Source organism: Patella vulgata, chromosome 7 (genome assembly GCF_932274485.2).
Source record: "Patella vulgata chromosome 7, xgPatVulg1.2, whole genome shotgun sequence".
Classification (NCBI taxonomy): domain Eukaryota; kingdom Metazoa; phylum Mollusca; class Gastropoda; family Patellidae; genus Patella; species Patella vulgata.
In genome coordinates, this window is record NC_065885.2 from 59,125,582 (window position 1) to 59,145,825 (window position 20,244).

General features: G+C 36.9%; 1 protein-coding gene across 6 annotated transcripts in view; it reads right to left on the reverse strand.

The window, feature by feature from the left end:
• Positions 1 to 687: 687 nt before the first annotated feature.
• The window catches only part of LOC126827498 (plexin-B), a 310,132-nt gene continuing 290,575 nt past the window's right edge, over positions 688 to 20,244 (reverse strand). For 4 of the 6 annotated variants that reach the window (XM_056102565.1, XM_050556893.2, XM_050556892.2 and 1 more), the window contains 20 exons: positions 19,980 to 20,116; positions 19,386 to 19,559; positions 18,550 to 18,661; positions 17,814 to 18,077; positions 17,025 to 17,201; positions 10,937 to 11,177; positions 9,942 to 10,084; positions 9,189 to 9,319; positions 8,735 to 8,794; positions 8,503 to 8,577; positions 8,076 to 8,142; positions 7,459 to 7,605; positions 6,880 to 7,027; positions 6,201 to 6,365; positions 5,400 to 5,491; positions 4,560 to 4,643; positions 3,691 to 3,851; positions 2,877 to 3,024; positions 2,135 to 2,275; positions 688 to 1,612 (listed from right to left, as the gene is read on the reverse strand). In XM_056102565.1, the coding sequence (XP_055958540.1) occupies positions 1,424 to 1,612; positions 2,135 to 2,275; positions 2,877 to 3,024; positions 3,691 to 3,851; positions 4,560 to 4,643; positions 5,400 to 5,491; positions 6,201 to 6,365; positions 6,880 to 7,027; positions 7,459 to 7,605; positions 8,076 to 8,142; positions 8,503 to 8,577; positions 8,735 to 8,794; positions 9,189 to 9,319; positions 9,942 to 10,084; positions 10,937 to 11,177; positions 17,025 to 17,201; positions 17,814 to 18,077; positions 18,550 to 18,661; positions 19,386 to 19,559; positions 19,980 to 20,116 (2,856 nt within the window). In that variant the 3' untranslated portion in view covers positions 688 to 1,423. The remainder of the gene's footprint in view (positions 1,613 to 2,134; positions 2,276 to 2,876; positions 3,025 to 3,690; positions 3,852 to 4,559; positions 4,644 to 5,399; positions 5,492 to 6,200; positions 6,366 to 6,879; positions 7,028 to 7,458; positions 7,606 to 8,075; positions 8,143 to 8,502; positions 8,578 to 8,734; positions 8,795 to 9,188; positions 9,320 to 9,941; positions 10,085 to 10,936; positions 11,178 to 17,024; positions 17,202 to 17,813; positions 18,078 to 18,549; positions 18,662 to 19,385; positions 19,560 to 19,979; positions 20,117 to 20,244) is intronic. The other 2 variants (XM_056102566.1, XM_050556896.2) reach the window with 2 other exon arrangements.

Below are 20,244 nucleotides of genomic sequence, written 5' to 3' on the forward strand. Positions count from 1 at the left end.
TATTTTTAAAAAGTGGGCTCATTCCAAACTTAATCCTTCACTTTCCAAATTCAACATTTTACAGTGTCACACTCTCGAAGAATGCACGTTCCCCCTTGCATCTGTTTGCTGTGCTTTTACTTCTCCGTGGCGCAGCTAGAATATTTCTAAGAAGAGGGCCCAATCCGAACTTTCTGGATTTTATCGTTTCTAGTGGGACACAGACAATAAAAGGGCCTAACATCAGCCGCCTTGCATCTCTACTACGCTACTGGTATTAAAATAATCACTAGTTTTGTATTCTATATAAGTAAGCCATCAGTTATTGTCTATAATATATGGAAGCACCTGATTAAGATGAAAAAAGTTTGACACAATCCATAAAATGCACTTTAAAAGCCTTTAATAGTTTTAGCCTACATTGTAAACGCAGTGTAGTGGAATTATCTCCCTTTTCTATCATTCCGATACAGGAATAACAAACAAATGGTGCTCTTCTACAGCTGTTAAAAGCATGCCAACATTGAATGAAGATTCCAATATTATTCACAGAAACTTCTCTCGGTTTTTACTAGCTATTTGTATTCATCTGTAGTTAGCTTGTGTGAATTTGAAAGACATTTGGTTTTTTTTACCATTGCAAGAAAAAAAAAAAGTAGCACCATCACAAAATCTTTTTTTTTGACCACTAAACAATGGTCATATTAGTTCGTTTCGCTGGAAGTTTTTTTTTTTCTTGAAACTTTATCATAGAAGATTTTTTTTTTTTCGTGTATTTTAAAATCTTCATTTTTAAGACAAGTATTAAAAATTTTATTATTAGTAGTTTACAGCCTTTTAAAGAACTGGAACAATAAGTCTAAATACTTGTACATCAAGGCAATATCGTACTTGACCAGATTCCATAATTACCCTTTTGTCCGTTTCGAAGATAAAACTTATATAGATGACATAAAGTCGTAATTCTCAGTATATAAGCAATTGGGGTAACTTGTAAAATCACTGTTTATTAATATCACTGTGTAATACTATTATTATTATGGTTTATCTCTTGTTGTCATGGTTACCATTGTCGCCATTGAATATCAAAAAGAGTTCAGCACTTAATTAATTCACACCTCTCGCAATGATTGGATAAATATATGAATCGTCTATCACTCGAAAAACACACGATTAAAATATTACAGGAATTGGCAGAAGGGGTTTAATTTATATAAATGTCCTCCAGAAACGAATCAGTTTCTTTTTCAAAAAATAAAACTGCGGTCATAATTTCCATTGTTTATGCTTTGATCACAAAGGAATGGTTTTTGGTCTGCTTACAGATTGTAAAAGTCTGAACCAATCAAAATGGTTCCACAATCCGGCACTAAATCCATGGAAATTTCAAATAAACTTGTCCAGGTCCTCTGTAGGTTATAGTTCCAGCCTGTGTCTTGTGGTCCTACACGTAAGCAATACGACTTGATGGACCCTCCATGGCTGTGATGACTTGACCCAGTTTCGAGTCAAGTTGTTGGGCCTGTGCGATATTGTCCTGCTCCAAGGCCTCAACTAGTTCGTTACTATATTTAGAAACATATGTATATAATTCTCGTAAAGCACTAGAAATGTAGAATTTACCACAAGACATCTGAAAAAAAAAAATTATTTCTCAAATTAATTCAAATAATAATTTAAAAGTAAAGTAAATAATATCAAGAATTAAAAATGTCTCAAAAGAAATTTTGTCTTTTACATATTGTTTATATTTTCATTCCCAAGGTTTACCATATTTCCAGCAAGATGGCACTGGCGCAATAACCAAGAAGTACCAGGTTCGATGCCAGTGTCAGTCGAGAAAGTTCCCCAGGTTTTTTTCAGCCTTATTATCCCATGTCAGTGGTACAGACTGGTGACCCTGGCTCAAAAAATTCTCAACATGTTAGCATGCATATAAAAGAATCTTTGACAGTCGGAATTTCATAAGAAGTGGGCAGAAACACAGCTGTCTCAGAAACATGGTACATATGTCCTTCTTCATTAGCTCGACTCGTGCAAGAAAGGAGGACATTAAAAACCAATTCATTTTGTTTCGTTCAAAAGTAAATATTGTTTATGCCAACAGCATCTCTCCATTGGTTATTGCGTATGTAATCAGCAATGTAAATCTTACCCTAGAGATTTCAGCTAAATATGAATTCATATCTTGATCGCTTATTGTAGGACTGTTGCGGATGTCGGTGAAATATTTTTCGACTAATTTTCTATAGTGGACAATATCTCTAGCGAATAATAATTTATTGCTTGGAGAATCCTGGAAAATATATAAATACAACTGTTAGTATATTATATAAACAAAACAAACAATACAGTAGTGCAGGATGAATGGCTTGGTTGGATAAAACGTAGGTCCCATGTACACATTGGCACACATGTAAAAGACCCCTTGACAGTTTTCATATAATAATAATAATAATAATATGTACATTTATATAGCGCTAGTACTCCATGCACAGAGGCATGCTCACAGCGCATACATTTAATTAATTTGATTAATCATTATAACATTTCTCAAAAAGATGGGTTTTAAGTCTTGATTTAAAACAAGAAAGAGTTGGTGATGATTTAATGATTTCTGGTAGGAAATAAGAGTAGGCCTTATCAGTGGTGCAGGACAAAGGGCCTGACAAGGAGAGCTGTCTAGTTGTTTGCATGGAATGAAAAACCGAGGTTGCATGTACGCATTGGTGTGCACGTAAAAGACCCCTTGGCCGTAGCACTGCTGTCCAGGCAAAATTTCACTTATAGCACACTGTATGGCATATGCCCGTCTTCATTAGTCAGTTGGAGAAGATCAGTAGGATGTTAAAACCCATTTCATTTCTTGGTTTTTATATGTAAAATTTAATATTTACCTTTCCTAGACGATGTTCAGATGTTGAACAACTGTCCATAAAAGTTTGAGCTACGACAGAAAGACAGGAATCCACAATGTGGGGTTTGTGAATATCAAACACAAAATCAGGGTTTTTAATAATGTTCACCCAAAATCTCAAAGGTAAACTGAAATGAAATAAATAGTTTTTTATCAATTATTAAACTTTAAATAACTTTAAAGGAGCTAAATCTCTATTCTTTGGCACCTAGAAATGGACACAATAATAATGTAATATGAATGTATATAGACTGATTTACATTCAATCGTTTCTGTGTTTACTGTAATTTCTAATCAGTTATGTTCAGCCAATAGTCCAAATTGAATGGCCGTCTTTGCGTCTGGTTATTCCAGTCTATACAGGTAGTATTCTCCTGTGGGGTATGTTTAGGCTCGTTCATCGAGTCGCTTCATTACAAATGGTGCTCGAAAGCAATCTGGCATGCAACTTGTGTGCCAATTTTAAAATTTTCATTTTGTCTTAACCCCATGTTTTCACGGTAAGATAACAACATCAATGTTGATTTAAATTGACCAATAAGTCATGTTTGCAATGTCGAAGATCGTGGATGAGTGAAATAGTTGCCTCCTTTAAATGCAATTAGGAATTAGTCAATTTTGAGAAAATCATATTCATGGATACATGAGAGAAAAAAGACTGATTTTGAAATATCGATGCTGTGTTAAAACATATTTTTCATTTTGATTTAATCAAAGGGGGACCACAGCTGATCACTATTATTCCGAAAGTACCCTATCAGCACCTATATTAATTATTAACCAATCATATTTACCTGTTACACTTCCACGTATGTACAACATCAGGATCTGTGATTCCGTGATGATCAGCCGCATCATCAAGGAAATCAAACAAGTATTTTATCACAGGGGGTAAGGTGTATGTCTGAGTTAAAATGGTACGGAAAAAATCATCAATATATTTCTGTAATGTTCCCTGTAATTAAAATATAAATAAGGCAGGTTAGAAATACAATGTTAGTTTCGCAAATTCCTTTAATATATACAGGAAAGGTTCAAAATTACAATGTTCGATTCATAAATTCCTTTAATATTTAAAAGGAAGGCTGCAAAATACCATGGCACATTCCTTAAATATATATATGAGAGAGGGAGAGAGAGAGAGAGAGAGAGAGAGAGGTCTACTTGACACAAACTAGGTCGTTTCAGGACTAACACATGGTTCAATTTTATTTCAATAATTTGCTTGCGCATAGAGGGGTCTTTAGCAGTGGGAGGAAACCAGAGGACCCGGAGAAAACCCACAAGGTCGGACAGGCGAACCTATTCCTTCTCACGATATACATATGAGGAAGGATCAAAAATATTATAGCTCTATAAATTCCTCCAATATAACAGTAAGATAGGTTGCCAGGTAACAAAACATGCCCACTGTAGCCAAGTTGTCCTTGTAGTCCCCAAAGTTTGCCAATCTTAAACACTTAAGAGTGTATAAACATGATGTGCCCACATTTCAATATGGAGAGAGAGAGATGGGTTTAACATCCACTCAACACAGATAAGGTCATTTCGGGACAAACATTATTTTAATAATTTGTTAGACCATTTGGTCACCCAGCCCCCATTTTAATATGGGAGATGTTCTCGGGATCTCCAGAGATTCCAACCCAAGTGTTAACCTTACCTTAGTTGAAAGGAGTCTGGTAAGGAATATTTCTGAAATCATTTTAACCCCACCATCTTTCTGATGCACATCATCATGTTTCACCTGTAAAAAAAGAAAAACAACAATAAATATCCTGATCTGTGGGAGAGAGAGAGAGAGAACTTTGGCTCTTACCCCCCCCCCCCAATTGGGACTCCTTAGACCACCTTATCACATGTACAGCTGAAAACGAGCTGACAGTTCTTGCTATAATAGTTTAAAAATAGATAATGACAAGAGAATATGCTGAAAATTTCAGTCAAATTACTTCACTCTGTGCCTAGATATAAACGATACAATTATGGCATAGGCTCGTCATTACTCCTCTTGTTTGATAATAAACAAAGTCTTGATTATCCATTTGTACGGTTTTTCATCAACCACAAAACATATTCAAATCTACTAAATATCAGAGCCATCCAATGGCATCGAGAGTTGATTATGGTCTTGATAAGGTAATTGATGTCTAATAATTTCAGGCCTAAAGAAGGACCTACAATAGGCAGATTTAGCTATTGAACAATGTATGTTTAAGTGTTTTTACACGTAACAATTATACATTTAACTGTAGCTATTGATTTAAGGTTAAATTCTTTGAAATTATACTTCCATGGCTTTGTATCATTCGCTTCATAAAAATTAGTGAATCCTGGTCAAAATGTCACTCAGTAACAAATAGTTACCCACTTAGCCACCGTGGCTCCCATTTATCAAGCAAACACAGCTCAGTAATAAGCATTAATTGTATTCCATAGAAATGTGTCATGCGTAATTCAAGTTCGACTACTAAATGGCAATTAAATAATTTAAGATACTTACCAGATGCCAGACTTTAGCGTTCTGATGTTCCATGTCTGATTTCATGATGGGGAAGGCAGAACTCACAGACAACACTGAATGGTCGAGGGAACCTGAAAGTTGAAGTATCTTAATTTTACATAAACAAGGTGGGGGTTAGTTTAAACAACAGACCCCACTCCTCTCGTCATCACCGCTGCCTTTAACATTAAACAAGGTGGGGTTAGTTTAAACAACAAACCCCACTCCACTCATCATCAGGTCTGCCTTTAAGATCATAATGGGGCTAATTTTGCTAATCAAGAAGGGAGATTTATTTAATGAACATATGAGGGAGAATATCCACAATTAGGCCACAAATGTTAAATGCTGCCCTTCGGATGATAAACTTGTTAATTAAGCTAGCTTCTCATCCTGCGATATTTGCTGTCACTATTTGCCGTGTGAGAGCGCTCATGGTCCATCGCAGTAGCATTCCGACAACAGCAGACTATCGCAAAGTTTTGAATTTGTATCTAAGCTCATCGTAGAATATCATAGTTCATGGTTTCCGTAAACCATCACAGCAGAATTTTTATCACAAGAAGTTACTTACTACTGGGAGAACAGTTTGTTCTTACTTTCAAAATTGAAGAGTACTGGTGTGTTACAATTGCAGTGCGTAGATGTGTTCTTGTCTATAACAGTCGGTGATATGTTACACCACGAATAGCTGTGATATAACACAACCGAATATCGTACGACATGACATTATAAATTGTAAACAGCTCAACCTTGCCATGCCAACCTTCAAGTAAAGAAACGTAGAATGTCCGGACTCACCATTCATAGATTTTATGGTTGTTTGTTTATGCACCAGGGAGAGATTGGCGCCATCTGGTACACGATAAAACGATAGGTTATTTATTTTCTTCCATCCATCTTTATGTATGGAGGCGCCATCTTCATCATTCAATAATACTGGACCAACAGGGCCATTTCGCCATTCTGTAGATAAAATAAAAGAAATGAAATGAAATGGTGTTTAACGTCCTACTGTTCTGCTCCGACTGGGCTAATAAAATAAAAGAAATTATGGTATCTTGTAAAAAAGTGGGTATTAACATTTCTTTAACACCATATATCTATCATTTTCATGTTAAGACTAAGTTCCCGGACAGTGGGCAATCTTTTCACTTCTTTTCTGCACCAAACTGGGGTCATGACGACGGGCATATATTTAAAAGGGACATTTGGCGCTAACAGCGTCACTATGGCCTAGTGAAATTACAAACTCTAACTATCCAAGGTTCGTTTATCTGTCCCATCCAAATGACTAGCTGCTGTTCCTTGCTTATGGTCTAAAGGTCTATATATGGAAAGACTACTATCAATGACTGACTATTTAAGGTCTGAAAGTCTATATTTGCATCAATGACTGACTGTTTATAGTTTGAAGTCCATATTTGGAATATTGTGCCTTTCTTTCATTAAGTTTTATTTTTAGAAATGTTGTGGTTACCTAGATCTAAATCTTGTACTGAAGGTCGATGTGAGAAAGATACATTTCTATACATATAATCCATGATTTTCTCTTTGGCTTGTGTTATGGTATCACAGTCTAATACACGACACATTACTACCTCTCCATTATGTTCTACATTTAATGACTGAAATATACACAATACACATCGTAAATTATACACAATTCACATTGTTAATTATACACAATATACATCGTGAATTATATGTGATACACATTGTAAATTATACACAATGTACATTGTAAATTATACACAATACACTCGTAGGCACACTGGGCAGTTACCTGGGGGTCCCACAAGCATAGGGTAGTCATGCTAATCTATGTATTTTGTAAAACATCACAGATTATACACAATATACACAGGATTTTTTGCTAACTCTCTAAATTCAAACCCACACGTTCTCTGTTTATATGCTCTACAAATTTGTGCATTGGACCTGTTTGTTTCTCCACACCTTTCCTTTAATTTTACAGGTAATGATAACGATGTGCAGGGTATGTGTAAATTAATTATTATAAGTTTATATACAACAATAGATATAACAAAATACTCACAAGTACTCGTGGTTCTATTTTTTCTCGCAATAATCTGTCTTCAGAGAGAGAATATCTGGCATCACCTGTCATGTAATCTACTGGACCTTTCTCAGCTTGTAGTTTTATTGCCTTATATAGTATAAATAACGGTGATCCGGCCTGATCCTATAATAAACAATATATTCACATAATTATCTCGACTCAGCACCTATCTACAAGTACAAACTCTAGTCCTAACTTTAAATCATCTACAGACTTAATATTACTCTCTGTTCCAAAATATAATATACTCTATAACAGGTCAAGATGCAACCAGCTAGACATATTCAGGGAAAGAGGAACATTCTGGTTAAAGACATCATTGGAAACTCATCTCTTTACCAAATAGAGAGAGAGAAATGGGGTTTAACGTCCACTTGACACAAAACCACAAGGCTGGACAGGCGACCCTATTCCTTGTCACATACAACCGGGGAATCGAAACCACGCCAGTTGACTCAATGACAGACCTTAAGGTGCAGAGGGCACGTGCTAACCATTCGGCCATCCAAACCCCACTCTTTTGGATATAATGCAGTGCTGTAAACAGACCAGATCATCTCGGGCCGACTAACTAATAGAAACATTTTACTTACCTTCATGTATTTATACAGACAGAGAGATAACCAGTTTGTCAACATTTTCTCTACAACTGATTCCGTTCTACAAAATATACAATAGAATATAAACAACAATTTGAGACTAACATGGTTATATTTTCATAGAGGGACCATAGAGGATCAATTGGTTACTTATATGCATTTTCTTTTTTCACAACTTGGACCTTTTTAATTTTTTACTAAAAGTGGAGAGGAACAATAAAGGATGAAATATTGACTTTTCTTCCGTAGCTTTAAATGTATTTATAAACATTTTCTTTTTCCATAACTTAAAACTGAGAAACGTTTCTTTCATAGATACACCTGTTGAACTCTCCTTCCCATTGCGATACTTTTTGCTCTATGTATAGGTGCATTTTATATTTTTATTCAAAGTTTAAAATTTTTATGCAAGTATTTTTACCTTCTAAGCATGAGTTTAGGATGTCGTCCTGCAACAGATTTCTCTAAAAGTTCCACTAACAAAGACTTTAAAATTCTGTAATAAAAACATAGAACAAACATTTTAAAATGGTACATGTTAAAAAAAAATAGTTTCAAACTGTAGACAGACAGTGTAAGTTTAGTAACAGGTTATTTCTATTATCCTACAATACCTGTATAATATATTAACTAGTATATATATAGATACTTACTCTGTTGCATATTCCATATTATTCTGATATACAATCATCAATAACGATGCTACATTCACCCTAAATATAAACAAACAACAAAATTATATAAATATGTGAGAGAGAGAGAGAGAGAGAGAGAGAGAAATGGGGTTTAACGTCCACACACGACACAAACTAGATCATATGGTTTTTAATTTTTATTTCAATAATTCACTTGCGCGTAGGGGTCTTTAGCAGTGGGAGGAAACCGGAGGACCCGGAGAAAACCCACAAGGTTGGAGATTCTTAATTAAACAGGTGGAAATTGGCTCTGAGGGAAGGAATTTTAGTCCAAAGAGGAACTTATAACTTTAAAGGGTTATCAAAATACATAACTAAATGCATTAAGGGAGATCCCAAAGAACATTTAATCAAACGGAAATGACCGTATGAACGCCCCAAATCATACAAGAAGATATTTTTTAACACTTACTTATCCCGAATGCTAAAATTTCGCTGATTTTCTAATGTTCGGATAAATGTCAGTAGGAAGAGTTTTTTATTAAGTAATTGTTGGAACATTTGTAAGCCTTGATCTGAGAATCGGAATCTGCCATTCTTCTGCTGGAAAATTACAAGATAATAATAATAATATGATGATGATGTTAAACATACATTATGTAAGACCCAAATCTATTTGAAGGCCTTTCTTCAGGCCTCAAATTATTAATTAGACATTTATTAACAGTAAAAGACTCAGAGAAAACCCATGACATCAGACAGGCGACCCTACTCTTTGTCACGTACAACCAGGGAATCAAATCCACACCAGTTGACTCAATGACAGACCTTATAATACAACGCGCACATGCTAACCATTCGGCCATTCAACCCTCATATTCGTAACAAGTGTTTCTGCCTACTCTTCCCAGAATTCTAACTGCCAATGGTTCTTTTACAAGCAGTTTTTCAGCCAATTGTATTAACTAGGCACATTTTTCTTGGCAGTGCCTCAATTCTGTATCAAGAACAATGAGTCTGCGTCATACTCAATAAGCCATCATGGCTCCTAGTGAAGAAGTGAGAGTATGAATGATCGCAAATGAACGTTATACTTTTCTGCACCGACCAAGCCAATGAAGACATAAGAGTATAAAGAGAAGGAGAAATGGGGTTTAACATCCACTCGACACAAACCAGTTAATTTTGAGACTAACATGTGAGTGTAAAGAAGTGTTATACTTACCAATGGTGGATGTAGAACTACATGATCTGTCATTCCAGGGAATAAAACTTTAAATGTATAGGTATGATAATCCCAGAACGGAATTCCACTTGATAATAAATCACCAGTTAAATCGGTCATGTCTGTCTGTAACTCGGCAAACGCTGAAATTTTAAAACAAGAAAATCAACACATAAGAAAGAAAGAGGGAGAGAGAAATGGGGTTTAATGTTCAAACTAGGTCATTTTGGGACTAACACATGGTTCAATTTTATTTTAATAATTCGCTTGTGTGTAGGGGTCTGTAGTAGTGGGAGGAAACCGGAGGACCAGGAGAAAACCTACGAGGTTGGACAGGCAACCCTACTCCTCGTCATGTACAATCGGGGAATCAAAACCACACCAGCTGACTCAATGACAGACCTTATGATACAGCGCGCATGTGCTAAACATTCAGCCATCCAACCCCCATTAGTAAAAGAATAACAGCTATTTTCATTAAGGTTTCATGTACAATAAAAGACAGTGGCATTTCAGCAATGGAGAAATGAAATAAAATGGGGTTTAAGGTTCTACTGTTCTGCTCTGAACTGGGGTAAGGCAGACAGGCATATGCCATACAGTGTGCTATAAGGGAAATTTTGCCCAGACAGCAGCACTACAACCTACTCTTATATTGCACTCCAACAGTCAAGGGCACGCCAATGTGTTTTTCGTCCCATCCGAACAACTAGACAGCTATTCTTGATTTTCTAACCCATCCGAATGACCATACATTGTCGCCTGCCTGACCCCCTGTCCTGCATCATTGACAAGGGGGAACCACGCCGGAAAATCTGGATAAACTATCTCAGCGAGCCAGCGTCTTACCCACTTAGCCACCGTGGCTCCAAGAGAATAACAGCCATTTTCATTAAAGTTTCAAGGAAAATAAAAGGACAGAGCATTTTGAACAGGCAGTGGCGGTACATCAATGGAGAAAAGAGAATAAGAATAAAAGTTTTGATGAGCCTCACCTTGTTTACATTCATTCCTCACGTTACTCTCCAGATTATCCAGTTGAATCTGTAATTTACGATAAATTCTCTCGGCTTTTGTACTTTGTCGTCTGTAGATAATGAGAATGAGGATGATGATCAGAAGGAGAAATCCACCACCAGCCGCGATACCAGCAATGGCTTCAAACGGGAATGCGTAGGCTTCAGGTATCTCGTACTGTACCTTACCAACTTGATATCGGACATTGTTAATCTGTACCTGTAATTGAAACAAAATCATATGATCCATCTGAATATCATAAATAAATGACATGAAAGGAAATGGGGTTTAACGTCCTACTGTTCTCCTCCTATACTAGGCTAATGAAGACAGGCATACGCCATATAGTGTGCTATGAGGGAAATTTTGCCCGGGCAGCAGCACTATCGCCTACTTTTATATCGAATTCCAACTGCCAAGGGATCTTTTACATGCATTCCAATGTATACACGGGACCTCGGTTTTTCGTCCCATCTGAATGACTAGACAGCTGTACTTGTCAGGCCCTCCCCGTCCTGCATCACTGACGAGGGGAAACCACGCCGGAAAATCAGGATGAACTTTCTCGGCCAATGCAGGGATCGAACACCCGACCTCCAGGCTAGCGAGCCAGCGTCTCACCCACTTAGCCACAGAATATACTAAATAAACAATCCTTGTAAACAGGAAAATAAACGTCAATAACTCTGCTGTGATAAATATAATATTATGCCACATTAGTGAGAGAGAGAGAGAGAGAGAGAGAGAGAGAGATGGGGTTTAACGTCCACGTGACACAAACTAGGTCATTTTGGGACTAACATCTGGTTCAATTTTATTTCAATAAATTGCTTGTGTGTAGTTAAACCCTGAAACAGAATTCTCCCCACCCGTATTTCTGTTTTGGTGGGGAGCTGGCCACCAGAATGCTTTCAAGCACCATTTGTAATGAAGCGACTCGATGAACGAGACTAAACATATCCCATGGGAAAATACTACTGCTGTAGACTGGAATAATCTGATGCCAAAGACTGCCATTCACTTTGGACACTTCGTGTATTTCGCCGAACATAACAGATTACATATTACATTATTATATGCGTGGCGACCCATTTGTTAGCTCCTTTAAATCAAATTGATTATAACTTCGATCTAAGACAAAAAAAATGAGAAAGAATTGAAGAGGCGTTATTTTGACAAAGTCACTGTGTAATAAAGATGTCAGAGTACAGGGGGAGATCAAAGGAACAGCCTGGTTAATCTCTTAAGATCTTACAAGTCAGAATACTGATCAGGTTTTAGGTTATTGAGTAATTCCCACATGGCTCACAAATAATTCCCTCAATTGTCTTCCTCAACACTTTTTTTTTTTATCCCCGCTTGACTATTTTAATCCACTATCTGATTTTGTTCATAACGACGGCGAAAATAAAATGCAAATTTTCATCCTGTCTGCATTCATTACTGACCTTCAAACCATCAAGATTTTCTTAAGCGACTATGTCAATCTCGCAGGCCAATCAAGATAATAATTTCACAGATTTTTCTCAGTTCAGTTACAAAAATGGGGTCTCTCGGTTACTTAATCATTATAATCACCTTGTAGGGATATCTGAAAACAACGATTCCCGACCGTTTTAAAATTCATGGATCAATATTTCCATAATTGAAATAAATCATAACGACAATACACGGTCAGATATTTTGACAGTTAATTACGGATCCTGTGGCAATCTAATATGGTAATTGTGAAACATGGATTATAATAAATGATTTTCATATTTTCAAATCAACTTTAATTCATCAAAATGCGGATATCCCACGAAAAAAATAAAAAAACAATCATTTCAATATCGGTTTCTCACACCATTTCGCAGTCAACATTCGAACTTTGACCTTTCTGTCACAAGCTGGATTACTCGGAAGGGGAGACTACATCAGATGAACTAATAGAAACAAAGGATTTCGGTAAATGAAAATAATCTTTTTAAATTACGACGGGCTGAGCTTATTCAATAAAATAAAGGGAAGTGTTTTTACGGTTTAATATCACGCAGAGTGTTTGTAATAACTGATCGAGATTGACTCAGGACCAATCAAGTGCAGTAACTATGAACACACAAGTCAAAGGGTTTAATAACCCAATATCTAGCAGTGATAACGATACGTGGCGCCGTTTTTATATCCTGAATCTCCTGCCATGACTACTTCAAACTTAGTTCACATGCCACAAACGAACTGATTCAAATTAAAATCTGCTAACTATTTTGATAAACGGGCGACGAACATGGGGGGATAACGGAGATTTATAGAACGGCATCGACGATGAATAAGTGATTTATGTGTGGCTGTGAGAATGTTTGCAAATTGCAGGCTGCCATATTTCTAATGACAAGAAATATTGTATTACCATGCACCATTCCTTCAAAAACATTAATTTCAATTTCCCACTATTCGTTCTGACAGCCATTTGCAAAAATAACCAAAAAGATTTTAATGGTCTGTGTTCTATCAGTTGCAAACACAAGGTTACGGAAGACATATTGCTAGTTGCCATGATAAACTGGCCGTGCTTTTCTATGATCTCTTTCTTCTTTTAGGAAAAAAAATTACCTATTAGTAAATGAACACTCAAGTCACAGCAATAAATGAAATGAAATGGGGTTAACATTTAATGTCCTACTTTTCTGCACCAACTGGGCTTACGAAGACATAAAGCAACACCGGTAAAACATATTATTTTAATGTGTTCTGTTTGTAATTGCCACTTTAAACATAATGAAATCTGATCACCACAGAAGTTTTCACATTTTCAGGGCAAGGGACAGTAAATACATGTATGCATGAAGAGAGAAATGGGGTTTGACATCCACGCGTTGTATCATAAGGTCTGTCATTGAGTCAACTGGCGTGGTTTTGATTCCCCGGTTGTTCATGACAAGGAGTGTGGTCGCCTATCCAACTTTGTGGGTTTTCTCAGGGTCCTCTGGTATCCTCCCACTGTTAAAGACCCCTACTTGCAAGCGAATTATCAAAATAAAATTGAACAATGTGTTGGTCCCGAAATGACCTAGTTTGTGTCGAGTGGATGTAAAACCCCATTTCTGTCTATCAGGGAAATTCAAATAGCTAACAAACGTCTGTCGAACTTCTGTATTTACAGACAAATTTCTCTGACACCATGAAGATGCTATAAACCATGTAATAGCCAATATGACAAAGAAAGCATAATTTGACAACAATAGGCATCGACATCCTGCCATCTGCTCAGAACCCAGAATGCACAGGACTCTGCCGCTCACGTCCCTAAGATTCATTTCACAATATTTGCTTGACAATCATACTAATTACTCGCCGTATTTCATATCATTTTCCACAATTATGAAAACTGGCATGACGATTACCGTTTTAATCATATGCATACATTGCCCATCTGTCCCCGTTAGAAACCAGCTCCCTGACGACACATCAAATAATATTTTAAATATCTTCATTGCGACTGCCATTTTATTTGCATAGCTGACAAGATTTACTTGCTTTGTTTTTTTCGCGACTCCCTTGAGACAGACCCGGAGGATATTATTTGGCAACCATTGACCTCATTTAAACGAGAAATTAAACTCAGCGTTTCGCGGGTTTTGACTTCCAAATATCATTACATCTCATTTGCTCTTTGATCAAATCTGCCGTCAGAAACATCATTTGATATTCCTGTGTTCTATTAGATAATCACGGCTAGTAATTAACCATTATTCAGTGCACATGTTCCTTATATTTTAATTATATCTCTCGTCTTTGAGAGAGGAAACTGACGGGCTCATTGTAGTCAGTTGGCCATTATTCAGTTTTCTTGCCTGATAAATCTTCGTGAAAAGGATCAAAAGTTATTTTTGAAATATCATTTACATCATTCTGAAGTTTTTTGTTTTTTTAGATAAAAGAATTGATTGAGTTTTGTGATAAATGAAGAAGTATGGATGACCTGTTCTATTTCCGAGATGTATTTAATCTGATACAAAAGAGAGAGAGAGAGAGAGAATGAGAGAGAGAGAGAGAGAGAGAGAGAGAGATGGGGTTTAACGTCCACTTGACACAAACTAGGTCATTTCAGGACTAACATATGGTTTTAATTTTATTTCAATAATTTGCTTGCGCGTAGGGGTCTTTAGCAGTGGGAGGAAACCAGAGGACCTAGAGAAAACCCACGTGGTTGAACAGGGGAGAGAGAGAGAGAGAGATAACTTGGTCAGTTTGGGACAAACACATGCTTCAATTCAATTTCTGTAATTTGCTTGCTGGTAGAAATATCACCCACAAACAATATAAGCAATAAATAATACAAGACAGTGCTTCTATTTTTTAAGTAAAAACTTTTGCAAATAGAGAGAAAGAAATGAATTTTAATGTCCACTCGACACAAACTAGGTCATTTCGGGACTAACATAATAATATGGATCAATTTTTTCAAAAATTCACTTGTGCGTAGGGGTCTTTAGCAGTGGAAGGAAACTGGAGGACCCAAAGAAAACCCACGAGGTTACTCCTGGAGAAAACCCACAAGGACTTTCACAAATAAGATGCATTATTCTTGAAAAGGGAATATTTTTTAACTGAATATAAGAAATCAACATCTGAATTAGAGGTATAAATCTTTAATAATAGGATCAGGATTTTCTGATGTGGTTTCCCCTTGTCTGTGGTGCAGGACAAGGGGCCTGACAAGATCCCTTGGCAGTTGAAATTCGATATAAGAGTTGGGCATAGTGCTGCTGCCCGGGCAAAATTTCCCTAATTGCACACTGTATGGTGTATGCCCGTTTTCATTAGCCCAGTCGGGGGAAACAACAGTAGGACATTAAACCCCATTTCATTTCATTTGAATATAGATCTCCAATAACTTTTGTTATTAACACTCCTTATACCTGCCAGATACAACCAATAATTATCTCTCCTCCCAAACCTTCAGGCATCAACCACCCTTGACCCCAAGTCTCATTAACCTTTGACCACGACCTGTGATTCATATCAACCTTTACATCAATTAACCTTTGACTTTAAATGACCAATAGAGGACTGTAGGGTATTAGGACAATTGAACTGGCTTAGAGCAATAAGATAATTGAAGTATGACCAACCCCGTGATCACAATATGGTACTCGTCAATTCATGGGGCCTCCATCATGACTACAATTAGCCTTTATATTTTATTAAATGTCTTTTTCTCTAATGATCAAATATTTTTCCCCCGTTCTATGAATGGTGGGCAGAAAAAAAGAAATTAACGAGCAGGTGGTTTTTATGGTTAATGAGACGATGTCGCTAATTACCTACTAATGACTTCCATCACCTCAACAACAGCTAATAAAAAAAATACTGGAGGTACTTTATGATCAATTAATACAGTACTCATTTAATACAAGCCCTAGGGTACACCACCCGCAATAACCATTGTACTCTTACTGTATACTACAACCAACAGAGAGACAGACATAGAGAGATGGAGATACTAATAGAGAGATAGACCAAAAGAGAGAGAGAGAGAGAGAGAGCGAGTGAGAGAGAGAGAGAGATGGTGAGAGAGAGAGAGTGAGAGAGAGAGAGAGATAGAGAGAGAGAGAGAGAGATAGTGAGAGAGAGAGAGTGTGAGAGAGAGAGAGAGATAGATAGAGAGAGAGAGACAGGGGGATACATTTCGAGACTAACATATGGTTCAATTTAACTTCAATAATCTGCTTGTGCATAGGGATCGTAAGGTCTGTCACTGAGTCAATTGGCGGGGTTTCGATTCCCCGGTTGTACGTGACAAGGAGTAGAGTCGCCTGTCCAACCTTGCGGATTTTCCCCTCCCACTGCTAAAGACTCCTACGAGCAAGTGAATTATTGAAATAAAATGAAACCATGTGTTAGTCCCGATATGACCTAGTTTGTGTCAAGTGGACCTTAAACCTCATTTTTTTCTCTCTCTCTTAATGTTAAGACATTTTGAAATTCACACAGAATTAATCTAACTACTATAGTTTTTCATTCAATGCTGTGAAGGCACAATTGTCCACACATCTTTTACATTTAATATTGACAAAAACTTACCACAACAACTGGTAACTGGTTGTCTGTGACTTCATCTTTCTTGTCAACAACTTTTGGTTGACGGATTGGTGGCAGACATACAATTTGAGTATTAGATAAGGTCGTAATATTACATATTCCGTTACCTATCATGACCTTGACATCTGATTTATCAGACGCTAATGAAAGAGCGTCACCCTGAAACAAAATATAAAAGATGTAATACAATCCATAGATGGAAATGAAATGAAATGGGGTTTAACGTCGTCCTACTGTTTTGCTCCAAACTGGGCTAATGAAGACAGACATACGCCATACAGTGTGCTATGAGGGAAATTTTGCCCGGACAGCAGCACTACGGCATACTCTTATATCGAATTCCAACTGCCAAGGGATCTTTTACGTGCATGCCAATGTGTACACAGAAAATAGGTTTTTCGTCTCATCCGAACAACTAGACAGCTGTGCTTGTCAGGCCCTCCATCCTGCACCACTGACAAGGGGGACCCACGCCGGAAAATCTGAATGAACTTTCTCGGCCAATGCAGGGATCAAACACCCGACCTCCAGGCTAGCGAGCAACGTCCTATAACTTCAAGAATAGATCTCTGCCTTGCATGGCGGCCATATCCAACAAGTCTCAAAATTCCTGACGTATACTTCAAGCTTTTGACTAAAAGCGTGGATTTAGGAATTAAAATGTTCGGTCAACAATCTCCTTGGATATAGCCCGATCATATAGGCCATTATATTTTTCAGTTGATGCGAAAATGAAAATTATGAATTTCGAAAAAAAAAATATAGGCCTACCTCAATTATCAGCATTTCTCCTTTAAATGTTTTAATATGGTTATCTTCCGTAAAATTAAACACAACAGGGTCAGGATAATACGCCAAATTAGATTTTACACCAAGACCTGTTAAATTTCTTAGGGCCATAACACCATCCATCTTAAAACCAAGCTGCACAGTAACAATTCTTGTTGATCTTTTAGTACGGACTACATTCTGCAAGGTGGATGGTAGCCGTGGTGTGGGACATTTCATCATCGTGTCACTCACAACTCTGCAGACCTAGAAAATAACAAGTTCACGAGAATATAAATATGTTGTCTGAGACAATAATAAAGTGGTTCTCAACCTTTGACAAACGGCACACCTTGGAACATATGAAAAAATAGCGGCACAACTTGCTAAATCTATATGAAAAATATTCGAATTTTGAAAAATAAAAACATGGAATACAACCGTCAAGACTAGCCATAGACATATAGAATGACTCAAACTAAATAAAGAAAAACAGAGCTATGAACTGAATTAATTGCAGTCTTTCGAATTTCATCAGTTAAATAGCCTTCTTTAGTGAGAAAGTTTCCAAGTGTGCCGTTCAAAATTTTGAACTGTGTTAGCTGACTTTGTCATACAAAAGTAAATATATATACGAATCCTATGCTGTCAATAATACTTTGGGTTCTAGTTTGTATATTAAATTCTTAATAGTTTCAAAACGTGTAAGAGCTGAATACAAATAGATAATGAAACCTACCGTAGCCTCAGTTAAATCAAATTCACCATCAGCTGTTGGTATATAGCCAAACATCTGGGGTTTCTGTATACACTCAAAATTACTTCCTTCTACATTCAAATATCTCCCTCCACTGCAAACATAATATTTATCATATTTAAATATGGATAAATGGTTGGATGGGTTGATGGATGGAAAGGACAAACAAATAATTGGAAGGTTAAAGAGATAGATTGATCAATAAACAAATAACCGAATAGATGGTCTGATAAACAAGTGGATAGATGGACTGATAAACAAGTGAATAGGTGGTTAATAGGCCGACTGCTAAACAGATGGATAGATGGACTGCTAAACAGAGGAATAGATGAACTGCTAAACAGGTGGATAGATGAACTGATGAACAGGTGGACTAATAAACAAGTGGATATATGGACTGATGAACAGGTGAATAGGTGAACTGCTAGACAGGAGGATAGATGGACTGATGAACAGGTGGATAGATGGACTGATAAACAAGTGAATAGGTGGTTAATAGGCGGACTTCTAAACAGGTGGATAGATGAACTGATGAACAGGTGGACTGATAAACAGATGGATAGATGGACTGATAAACAGATGGACTGATAATCAGGTGGATAGATGGACTGATAAACAGGTGGATAGATGGATCAATAACAGATAAGTGGACAGATGGACCAATGATATACACATGACCTTTGGTGTCACTTTTCCCTGAAGGTCCTGCACCAATGACAATCAGGCTGGAAAATCATGCGTGGTTTTCTGGCCAACACCTTGGAGCACAATACTTGATCACTAAGTCACCAACAAAATCAATCAGTGATTAAATTTACCTGGCAACACTCTTTCTAGGAAATATTCTCACTATTTCTGGATTCTCTTTGTAAATAAAATCATGAGTGAGAGAGAAAACTTGACCATCATATGATAAACTGATTGGTGTCTTGGGTTCAGCTTTCCATACTTTAGTTGTCTGACAGACCAATTGTTTGGATGTTATTGTTGCTCTGAAATTCAAATAAATAAAGAATAAATATATATATGCTTAAATCCATAAGACAAACCTGTGGATGACGATGAAAAGCACACGTGTTAACCATTCGCCCACTCCCGCCCCCCTCTTCAAGTGAATGGATCCATGTCCACTGCGCTGTACAGATTTAGGGCCTAAAGGGGAGAGGGAGGGCCCACAGATTCTCATTCTAATTGTTTTATGCAATATAATACTGATGCTGTAGCATTTACCCTAAATAAATCTTACTGAAAGTTTTGTTTCATTTTGCAAGACAACATTTTGTTTTACGATTTACTATTGCTTTTTTTTTAAAATTAGATATATATTACATAAATAAATCTGGTTTAGTATTATATTGTGGGGATATCAGTGCTTAGTGCCTCTATGGGTCTTAAAGCAGCTGTGTGCTTACCTGTCAACAACACAAGGTGCATCACCAAAGTTAGCATGTATAACACCACCAGTATCAAGATGTTCACCACTGATGGTTATCATTGAACCACCTGCTATAGGACCATGACTTGGATTAATCTGTTTTAACATTGGACTCTGAAATTAAAAAAACAGAATAATTAAAATATATATTTAACGCCAACTTAACAATATCTAGGTTAGGGCAGGTGACCCCTACACCTGGTTACATTCTGACTAGTGATGGTAATTGGCCAGTAAGTGTC